The following is an 11,763-nucleotide window of genomic DNA, read 5'->3' on the forward strand; positions in this document are numbered from 1 at the left end:
TTTATTATAATATGATTTTCTCCGTGAATGAGACATTGATCATATGGATGGTATCACAAAAGATCTTGTTGTAGAAGATCAATTAAGAGCTCCGGAAGAACTAATTTGTTACTACCCGGATGAATGAAATTGTTCATGACATTGATATTGTAGTAAGTCTCAAAAGAAACATTTTGAGTTTCAAATATATTAGTCAAAGTGGTTGGCATATTGAGACTATAAATGAAAAGAAGATTGAATATCTTTATATTACTATAATCATACCGGGTAAATATGAAAGGTTACTCGATTTTTCTTTTATTTGTACTACACAAGTATAAGCATGATGATGCAATCACATGCCACAAGTAAACTAGAGGTTTACTGAAATAAATAATAGTTGGCATGACCGGTTGGCTATCCCGGTTCAATTATGATGCGAAAAATTAATTGAGAATTGCATTGACATATATTGAAGAAATAGAGGATTCTTCAAGAATACTCTTGTGCTGCTTATTCTCATGATATATCAGTTAAGGTTGGGATTGAATCACTTGATTTCTGGAACGAATAATAGGTGATAAATTTATGGGCCCAGTCACCGCCATGTGGATCGTTTTATTATTATATGATTTTAATAGATGCATCTATTCTATGGTCACATGTGCGCTTGTTCAACCTGCAGTTTGACTTTTGCAAGGTTACTTGCTCAAATTATTAGAGCAAAGTTCCAGAATATAAATTATGATGATTTATCTTGATAATACTGGTTTAAATCCAAGTTATTTTAGCAGAAATTGTATGCTTCCAATTATAGCTAAACCATTGGTTATGAGAAAAAAAAACTCCCAAAATAAAATTTGGTATGAGATGTATTATTTAATATACAACAACACTTGTACGCATCTAGCCAAGTTAAGATAAATTCTCCCCATCACAATTGATTCAGGGTCAGGAACCAAATAATTTCCATCTAGAAATATGAATGTACTATATGATTTAATTATGCCACCACAATGCACAAAGATGGGTTCCCAAAGAAGGTTGAGAAATGTGTTGGTGATCCCAACATTAGGGGGAGAAAATTGACAGCTGAAAAAATGATACGTGGAATGAATTATTATGAATACATATAGATCTTCGTACAAGAAAATATGAACTTGAAGTTCAAGTGGTAATTCATTTGTAAATTATTGCCAGACGCATTTGCTGACCCAAAGCTAAATGTCATATTTCAGCTGCTAATGCTCCAAATAGAATAAAGTCCATGAGGGATAAAGTCTATGGCACGCAATAAGCGTAACAGACCAATCGGTTCCAAAGATAAAATTCCTTGAAAAGGGAGAGGAGCAAATGATAAAGATGGTCATACTAAGGAGACAAGTGCTTTAGAAGAGCACCACGACATAACACTTCATAAGACCTCATAGGAGAGGCTCAGATACCTGAAAATAATGAGATCTCGATAAGTTATGTCTTTATTTAGTAATAATGGAACCGATATAAAATGATCGTCGACGATATTGTTAATATAATATAGCGCTTAATATTATTAATATGGACGAGCATCTTGAGCTCAAATCTGTCATGGAATGTAGATAGATAAATGATTGGCCAATAATAAAAAATAAAAAAATACGCAATCAAGATTGATTTCACCTGAAAAATGTGAAGTTAGACGGATAGTCCCAACACCTAAAAGTATAAAGCCAGTGGAGTTATAAATGTGTTCTTGTGCAAAAGAGGTCAAGTCGATAGATATAAGGATGACTTGTAACAAAAGAAGATTAGTAAATATTCTGGTATTTATTATATAGAGACATATTCTCCTATGGTGAATGTAGTCATTTCAGGATTTAATCTGGCAATACATGAAAAACTTGATATGCGTATAATGGAAATCATTGAAGCATATTAAGGTGTCCAAGAAATTTATTAAATAAATATTCAAAAATCATTATACGAATTGAAACAATCAGAGCGCATGTAGTATAATCGCCTGAGTGAGTACCTGTTGAAAGAATGGTATAAGAATGATTCAATTTGTCCTTATAAAAGGATCTGAATTTGTTATAATCGTCGTGTATGTCGATGATATAAATATCATTGGAACTCCTGGTGAGCTTCCTAAAGTAGTAGATAGTTTAAAGAAAGAATTTAAAATGAAAGATCTTGAAAAGACAAAATTTTGTCTTGGTCTACAAATTGAGTATATGACAAATGGAATTTTTGTCCATCAATCAGTATACACCGAAAAGATTTTAAAGCGATTCTATATGGATAAAGCACATCCATTGAGTACCCCGATGATTGTGAGATCACTCGATATAAATAAAGATCCATTCCGACCTCATAAAATACTGAAGAGCTTCTTGGTCCTGAAGTACCATATCTTAGTGCAATTGGTGCACTAATGTATCTTGCTAACACTACAAAGCCTGACATAATATTTTTAGTTAATGTCTTGGCAATATATAGCTCTGCTCTTACAAGGAAATATTGGAATGAAATCAAACACATATTGCGGTATCTCAAAGGGACTACCGATATGGGCTTATTTTATGGCTATGTGTTTACATGTGGAGGCACTGCCATATCTTGGCGATCGACTAAGCAGTCAATCATGGCTACTTCATCTAATCATGCTGAGATAGTTTCTATTCATGAAGCAAGTCGAGAATGTGTATGGTTGAGTTCTATAATACATCTTATTCGAGACAAATGTGGTTTGAAGTGTGACAAACTACCCACAATTTTGTATGAAGACAATGCAACATGCATAACCCAATTGAAGGGAGGATTCATAAAAGGAGATAGGACAAGGCACATTTCACCAAAGTTATTATTCGCACAATCTTCAAAAGAATGGTGATATCAATGTGCAACAGATTCGTTCAAGTAATAATATGGCTGATTTGTTCACAAAATCTCTACCGACGTCAACCTTCAAGAAACTAGTATACAAGATTGGGATGCGAAGGCTCAGGGATGTGAATTGATGCTCTCATCAGGGGGAGTTAATACGTATTATACTCTTTTTTTCTTACAAGATTTTTGTCCCACAACGTTTTCCTTGCAAGGTCTTTAACGAGGTAACCAAAAGGCGTATTTCTAAACATGTGTACTCTTTTTCCTTCATTGAGATTTTTTTTCCATATGGTTTTTTTCCTAATAAGGTTTTAACGAGGCACATTATCTATGGACATCCAAGAGGGAGTGTTATAAGAAAATTAAATTATGGTGGATGTCTACTCTTATCCATTATCTCCATAACTCCCAATACTCTAATAATTATGGAGTTATGATTGTAACTCCATAACCTCCTCCATAATATTCCTCGCAAATACTTAATGACATGTTCAATGACATATTTTGTAATAGTAATTTTTCACTTTTCATGCCTATATAAAGGCCTTATAATAGATAGGAAAATACACACAATTAAAAGACGAAAATCTCTTCCTTCTCTCTATCTCTATTTCTTGTTCATGTTTTACTAAATTGATTTTATTTAATAATAACATTTCTTGTTCATGTTTTACTAAATTAATTTTATTTAATAACAATATTTCTTGTTCATGTTTTACTAAATTGCTTTAATTTCATAACAATTTATTATTTTATCTATGATTATGAGTTGATGACAAATAACAACTTGCAGTGGATCCTCTGATTGGCCTTTGGTTAATAGTTTCTGCAAATTTTTTTCCATCCGATGTTTGTTATATATATTTTATGATTCGAATAAATTTTTCCAACTCATTTCTAAAAATAAAAAAGTAACAAAGACTGAAATAGAAATATTAGTCCATACCAGAAAGGAAATAACACCAGTAGAATAAAACATGAGTAAATTTTGCACTCATTCTACATTTTGGATACAAGCCATTAATACAGGCTTATTATAATTGAACAAATTATTAAAAAGGAAAGACACTAATCTTCTGGTGTTTCAGACTCTTGTAGAATAACAGCAATTGGACTTCTTACAAAATGCCTATTACTACTCCATTTCAAGTATCCATGAACAACTTCCATGTTTGTGATGTTTGTTGTTGCAGAAAAGGTCACTCGGTATGTCAACTTCTGATTCAACTTCGTAAACTTTAGAGTTGAAGGCTTAACAACCACGGAAACACTTCGTGGTGAAACTATCTCTACGCGATAAGATGATTTTGCCTCCCCGACGTTTGTCACTGTTCTTGTGTATGTTTGTTGATTTGCTCCAAGTGAAATGGAAAATGAAGGGTAATTCAGTTGTGCTTCGGGTATACTTTTCACTTTCGAGCAACTTGTTATGCGTTGTAGAATGTTTCCCATCTGTCGATCTGTGTAATTCAAACCACATAAATAAGGAATGTAGTCTTTGAATTGTGTATCGTAAACTAGTCCTGGATCATTTGCTCGTGATGGATTGACATGTCCTGATCCATAGGCGAAGATTTTAGCAGGAGCGAGCATTTCGTCTAGGAGGGATTCATTGCCAAGGTTGACAATGTCAGCAGTTGTCATGATTGCTGATTTAATAGCTGCAGGAGACCAAGTGGGGTGCGCGCTTTTTAACAATGCTGCAACTCCGCTAAGGTGAGGACATGACATAGAGGTACCCGAAATAATGTTGAAGGTTGATTTTGTGTTGGTTTTGTTTTCGACAGAAGTAGGCCAAGCTGCAAGGACATTAACACCAGGACCAATAATATCAGGTTTCAAGATTCCAGGACTAGCTGTGCTCGGTCCACGAGAAGAAAAACCAGCAAGCACTGGAGCATTTTTATCGCCTATTATCGTTCCTTGGAATGTAATTCTAGCAACAGGCTTCTTTGTTGATTTCATATAATCGATAATGTTATTTCCGTCAAAAGAAGCAACATCCAGGGCCGGAAGGACATGAGCATCGGCTGATTTAGTTAAACCATCCTGAGGCCGATTAATGAGAATCATGCCAACGCCTCCAGCGTTCTTCACAGCTTGTCCTTTTTCAATACTGTTAAAACCACCACCTGCCACGCACAAAACTATTTTACCTTTTATAGCACGGCTAAGGTCAGTTAGCCCTGGTCCGCAAAAAGAGTTATCAGAGTCGTCTGTTAAATTTTCTCCAGGATTAAATAAAGGGAAGAATTTTGTCTTGGAAACTTTTGGATGAAAAGCTGATTCGCCCTCAAATTCTTCTTTATTTCCAAGCCTAACAGTAGCCTTAATTTTCCTGTCAAGAGTGCTCGCGCCTACTGTGAGAATCCACGGGGCTTCATTTACAACAGTGCCCTCAAATGGACCGGTATTACCAGCAGAACAACTTACAAGAATACCTCTTTGTGTTGCACTATACGCACCAAGTGCAATAGGATCACTATGGAATGGATTAGTACTTCCACCAAGTGAAAGCGATAAGATATCAACTCCATCATCAATAGCTGCGTCCATGGCAGATAAAATGCCACTATCAGAGCAACCAAAAGAATCGCAAACCTTATAAATGGCGAGGTGAGCAAGTGGAGCAATCCCAACTGCAGTACCATTAGCATTCCCAAACACATTAGCACCTTTCACAAAACCTCCGGCAGCAGTGCCAGCAGTATGTGTACCATGTCCATTATCATCTATTGGCGAGCCATTGGCTTGTGGGAAAGTCCTCGCGCCAATGAGCTTGTTGTTACACTTTGTAGTGAAGTTCAATTCACATTTGCCTTTCCATTTAGCAGGCGGAGGAGGCATTCCTTCGTCGCTAAATGAAGGATGGTCAGGAGAAATACCAGTGTCCAAGACACCAATAATCACACCTTTCCCATAATTGGAATGTCGCCATACCCCTTCGTTCTGTTGCAATCCAAGAAAACTTGGAGTATGCGTAGTGTGTAACGATAATATCCTCTCAGGCCATGCAGATATAAACCCCTCTTTCTTCTCCATTTCCTTCACTTGCTCTGCTGATAATCTTGCTGCAAAACCTTTCATTACGTTGCGATATGAATACACTAAACGTGGCTCTTCTTCGTCATTTGAGCGTGTGCTTGCTATGGTATTTGGTAAAAAAGATCGATACCAGCTCTCTAGATCCTGATCTGATAAAGATTGAGTCGAAATTCGGCTTTCTGGGGATTCAACTTGTACTATATAAGTCGTTAAATCACTCTGAATACTAGGCCATGACAAACAACCAAGTATGGAAAAAACCAAGAAAATTTTCAAGATTTTCATGGCTGTAAATGGGTTGGGATATTTCTATTTTCTTGATATTATGAAATAATCTGAGCTAAAGCATTTTGTACTAAGGGAAAGTGTAGTTGATACTTTGCATTGTATGAACTAGTGGTATATATAGTGCTCTGGCGGCTGGCTATGTTCAAGATATATGCGGCAAGTTGGGTGGCTTTTAAATTATTTAATCAGTAAAGCCCTCATGTTACAAATTGTATTTTTTATTTTTTTTGGTCGAAAGTGGAGAACAATTATTATGAGAAGAAAAAGAACTAAAGTTAAAAGGAAGATTTTAAAAAAGGAGAAGAAAGGATAATGACGTAAATGAGTGAGTTCTAATACACTGATAAGAGTGTAACACGTGATGTGTGGGTTAATTATAAGTGACAAATTTGAAGAATACATACAAATTTGATATTTAAGCGAAAATAGAAGGATCGGCTCATTATTTACCAAATTCAGAACAATGCGACCACTAACCTTAGAGAATTTCTCGATTGTAATCTTAAGGATTGTAAATTAAATTTAAAAGAATGTCTCTCCTTTTATGTTTCCCTAAATGAAGTTGGTTGCCTTCAAATCATTTATTTTTTGGATAAAGTTGTAATGCATAAAGTTGCACTAATATATTAAGAACCCCGCCAATTAGCCGCCATGCTTTCTCAATATTTTTCATATTATAACGATCTAAAGTTGACAACTTTGGCTTCTTTTTGCATTTGATGTTACTTTAGTCAATTATTTGATGTTGGACTTATTTTTTGGTATTATTGATATACCTGTTTTAAAATACTCAATTCTTTTGAATTCTCAAGTGGACAACATGTTAAAAGTATTCCATCTAATGAGCAAATACATCTAGCTCAGGTGAGTCAACATATTTTCCCTTAATATAGGCCACAAAGACTGGTTTTCTTGATATTTTTTGTTTTTGTCACTCTTGGAATAGAATCGTTTGGGAGCGCAAATTCAAGGCGAATAATACTAGATGATTTCTTTCCATTAGCTAGCTTAAGCTTTAGCAGGTACAGTAACTTTTTTTCTGGTGCATGTTTTGGTGACATATCGTCGAGGTATCCAATTGACTAGTCGAGGTGTGCACAAATTTGCTCGCGAATATATATATATAAGATTTAATCGCATACGCTTTTTTAAGCGTACCTACTACTGGAAAAGATAGGAGCATGTGATTTATTGAATTGATTTATCCTCTCTATGATTTTGACTAGACAAATAACAAGTTGCAAAGGACCCTAGTTCTTTTCTTTGTTTGTAACTTGTTGGTTCCTGCAAATTCTACATAAGAAAAGCATAATCATCTCACTAACAACCAAAACCATTGCACAATATATTAATAAAACTATCCGCACTAGAGAATGAATACAAAACTAATTGATAAGACATTATATGGGTATTTTACCATAATAATATGGGAGAGAGATGCCCTAAACTAACTTGAAAGGGCAAAACTCAAGAAAGATAAGACATGAAATGAGAAATTGAGCTATTTAGGTAACACTTTTTTTTTTTTTACCATTTTAAAAAGGAATAACGTTTCTATATTTAAAAAAATATATTTTTATAAATTTTTCATTTTATCCTTAATGACATGCTTTTACAGTCTCATAATTGTCTTGACATGTATTTTTCTTAAATATTGTCCCGGTTAAACACTGCCATATATTAGATGAAAGGAAGAAAGTATATAAGAAATGGAAACAAGCAGCCATGTGATTGTTGACTTCTTAGTACTTACTACTTCTTTGTTCCATTTTATGTGGCTCTAATTCTCTATTTTCTTTTTTAGTATGTTCAGAAAATAATAAAATATTTCTATATTTAGAAAAAAAATTATCTTTAAAGTTTAAACTTCTCATTATCCTTAATGATATACTTTTATAGCCAAAGAAATATCACGATATAGTTAATACCCATAAACTGTTATATAGTGTTGCTTTTCTTGGTTTTGACTATGAGACTCTTTGGTAAAGTGACATGGCTTATTTTCTAGGAAATTTACTAATGTAACAAAATTAATTGAATTGGGCTCAAGTATAGTCACATGATGGTAAAAGATCAAGCACTATGGTTTTTAAAAAAAATTAATAGAGATGTCCAGATCAGTTTGAACGCACCTTAATTTCCATCGAATGCATGTTACCTCTTAGGCTCTTACCGGTACATATATCGGCTAACTCTATCTACCAAGACTTAGACGGCTGAGAAGAGATCATCTAGTGATTTTTGAAAAATCTACTAGAATTTGAACCTTGGCTTTCCGTCCGTGACTTCCCTCACCTTATTGACCGATAAGCTACACCCTTAGTGCAGATCAAACAACATATGCAGATTGCTGAAGTTGTTAGGAATTTTCTATTCTCTAGGTTCTATTCATAATTCATATACTGCATACTTAATACAATGTGCTTTTTCATTGAAGTGTTGTGGTTCTTGAATACCATGTGGGGGAAAATGATTGACAAAGTAAAGTTAGTTTTCATAAAACAACCGCCAGATTGGAGACAATATGTCAATTCAATTTAAAGTAATACTTAGTTCTTTAAAACTTGTATAGATTTCTTCTTCAAAAAAAAAATGAGCTGACCATCTTAACCTTCATTCTTCGATGCTTGCTTAGGCCAGTACTTTGAGGAGTCGTTTGGTTACTGGGATTAGGATACTAATTTCAGTATTAAATTTGGATCCGCCGTTTGATCATAGGTGTTAGCTAATATCGGTATAAATTTTATGCCAAATTCTTGGTATTACCTACCAGATATAGAAGGTGGGATTATAATTTCACAGAACAACTGAATCTGTGTGGCCAAATTGAATGTGAATACTTTTGGCACTTATTCTAGAGTTTTTATTGAAACCACTAATATAGACTTGTTATACATTGTTCCAATTACTAAAAAGAGATCGAAAAATAAACTAGAAACCAATTGTAGTGTCTAGCACAACTGCAATTGGACTTCTTGCAGAATGCTTATTACAAGTCCATTTCAAGAATCCTTGAACAACACCACTGTTTGAGCTATTTGTTCTTATAGAAAAGGTTACTTGGTATTTCAACTTCTGGTTCAACTTCGAGAAGTTTAGAGTAGAGGGCTTAACAATCACTGAAACTCCAGGTGGTGAACCTATTTCCACATTGTAAGATGATTTAGCGACCCCAACGTTAGTCACTGTTCTCGTATATGTCTGAGAATTTGCCCCGAGTGTGATGGAGAATGAAGGATAATTTAGTTGTGCTTCAGGAATACTTTTCACTTGTTTACAATCCACCTTACGTTGTAGAAGATTTCCCACCTGTCGATTTGTGTAATTCAAACCACACAAATAAGGCAAGTAGTCCTTAAATTGTGTATCGTAAACTAGCCCTGGATCATTAGCTCTTGATGGATTGACATGTCCTGCACCAACGGCGAAGATGTTAGCTGGTAGTAGCCTTTCATCTAAGATGGGATCGTTGGCGAGGTTTACTGTATTAGCCGTTGTCATGATTGCTGATTTAATAACTGCAGGGGACCAAGTGGGATGCGCGCTTTTCAGCAATGCTGCAACTCCACTGAGGTGAGGACAAGACATAGATGTGCCAGATGCAAGAAAGAAGTTAGGTTTTATGTTTGGTTTGTTCTCAGGAGAGGGAGGCCAAGCCGCGAGAATGTTAACACCAGGGCCAATAATATCAGGCTTCAAGATTCCAGGACTAGCTAAGCTTGGTCCGCGAGAAGAAAATGCAGCAACCACTGGTGCATCTTTATCTCCGATTATTGTTCCTTGAAATGCAAGTCTTGCAATAGGTTTTGATGTTGCGTTCATATAGTCAAGAATTTCTATTCCATCTTTGTAAGTAATATACAAAGCCGGAAGGACATGAGCATCGGCGAACTTGGTAAAACCATCATCAGGTGAACTAAAGATAATCATGCCAACACCTCCCGCATCCTTTACAGCTTGTCCTTTTTCAATCCTGCTATAACCACCACCCGCCATGCACAAAACTATTTTGCCTTTAATATCAGGGTCATTCAATGTACCTGTTCCGCAATAAGGGCTGTCAAAATCAGTTGCATTCAATGCAGGATCAAACAAAGGGAAAAATGCTGAATTGTGACCCTTTGGATGAAAAGCTGATTCGCCCTCGAATTCTTTTCTGTTTCCAAGCTTAACAGTGGCTTTAAGTTTTCTGTCAATAGTGCTTGCGCCTACTGTCATAATCCAGGGAGCTTCATTTGATAATGTGCTATCATACGGACCATTATTACTGGCTGAGCAACTTACAAGAATACCTCTTTGTGTTGCACTATACGCGCCAAGTGCAATTGGATCATTATAGAATGCCTTACTACTTCCCCCAAGGGAAAGCGACAGGATATCAACACCATCATCAATAGCCGCGTCCATTGCAGCTAGAATGTCACTATCAGAGCAACCAAAAGAATCGCAAACCTTATAAATGGCGAGGTGAGCAAGTGGAGCAATCCCAACTGCAGTGCCATTAGCATTACCATTCACATTAGCACCATCCACAAAACGTCCAGCAATAGTACTAGCCGTATGTGTACCATGTCCATTATCATCAAGCGGCGATTCACTAGCTTGTGCAAAAGTCCTCGCACCAATGAGCTTGTTGTTACACTTTGTAGTGAAATTCGATTCACATTTGCCCTTCCATTTAGCAGGAGGAGGAGGCATTCCTTTATCGCTAAATGATGGATGGTCAGGGTAAATCCCAGTGTCCAAAACTCCAATGATCACACCTTTACCATAGTTAGAATCCTTCCACAAGCCCATGTTTTGTTGCAATCCAAGAAAACTTGGACTATGTGTTGTGTGTAAAAACAATATCCTCTGCGGCCGTGCAGATATAAAGCCTGGTTTCTTCTCCATTTCTTTCACTTGTTCTACAGATAATCTAGCTGCAAAACCTTTCATCACATTGTGATACGAATATATCAACCGCGGTTGATCTTCATTTGAGCCAGTAGTTGCTATGGTTTTTGGCAAGAAAGAACTATACCAGCTTTCCAAATTCGTTCTTGTTGATTGAATGCTAATTCGGCTTTCTGGTGATTCAACTTGAACTATGTATATCTCCGAATCGCTTTGCATACTAGGCCATGAAAAACAACCAAGTATAGAAAAAATAACCAAAAGGATTTTCAAGATTTTCATGGCTGAAAATGGGCTAAGGATGTAATAGTTAGGGAAGTAGAGTTTGATATTTTTTGTATTATTTGTACTACTAATATATATAGTGTTTTGGTCCTGCAGTTTTGATTGCTCATCTGGTGCAAGACCCGTTAAACTCGCCATGTAAGTTTCTGAAATAATGATTAATTAATAGTGCCACTCTTGTTAATTAAAATATTATTGTGTGATAAAAGTACAACCAAAGAATTATAATTGAAGAAACAATTTAAAAAGGAGGAAAATGAAAGGATAGTGATGTAAATTAGTCTAATTGAACGCTTTCCTAGATATGATTAGTCTTAATTACCATGTGCTAAAGCTTGATTCTCGTAATCTTCTTCTTAAGAACAAGTTTCTTTTTAGAAGAGTTAAACTTTATTGGCATTG

At 35.5% G+C, this 11,763-nt stretch overlaps 2 protein-coding genes across 2 annotated transcripts; both read right to left on the reverse strand.

The window, feature by feature from the left end:
- Positions 1-3,790: 3,790 nt before the first annotated feature.
- Positions 3,791-6,268, reverse strand: LOC107783534 (subtilisin-like protease SBT1.7). Its single transcript, NM_001325365.1, is given in 1 exon segment — positions 3,791-6,268. A coding segment is annotated over 1 exon segment (2,262 nt). The 5' UTR covers positions 6,178-6,268; the 3' UTR covers positions 3,791-3,915.
- A 2,726-nt stretch (positions 6,269-8,994) lies between these two features.
- On the reverse strand, positions 8,995-11,527 carry LOC107783533 (subtilisin-like protease). The gene has a single exon (XM_016604511.2). It carries the CDS (start codon positions 11,497-11,499, stop codon positions 9,112-9,114), a length of 2,388 nt encoding a protein of 795 aa, XP_016459997.2. The 5' UTR covers positions 11,500-11,527; the 3' UTR covers positions 8,995-9,111.
- Positions 11,528-11,763: the final 236 nt, after the last annotated feature.

The sequence above is a fragment of the Nicotiana tabacum genome, chromosome 15 (assembly GCF_000715075.1).
Source record: "Nicotiana tabacum cultivar K326 chromosome 15, ASM71507v2, whole genome shotgun sequence".
Classification (NCBI taxonomy): Eukaryota; Viridiplantae; Streptophyta; class Magnoliopsida; order Solanales; family Solanaceae; genus Nicotiana; species Nicotiana tabacum.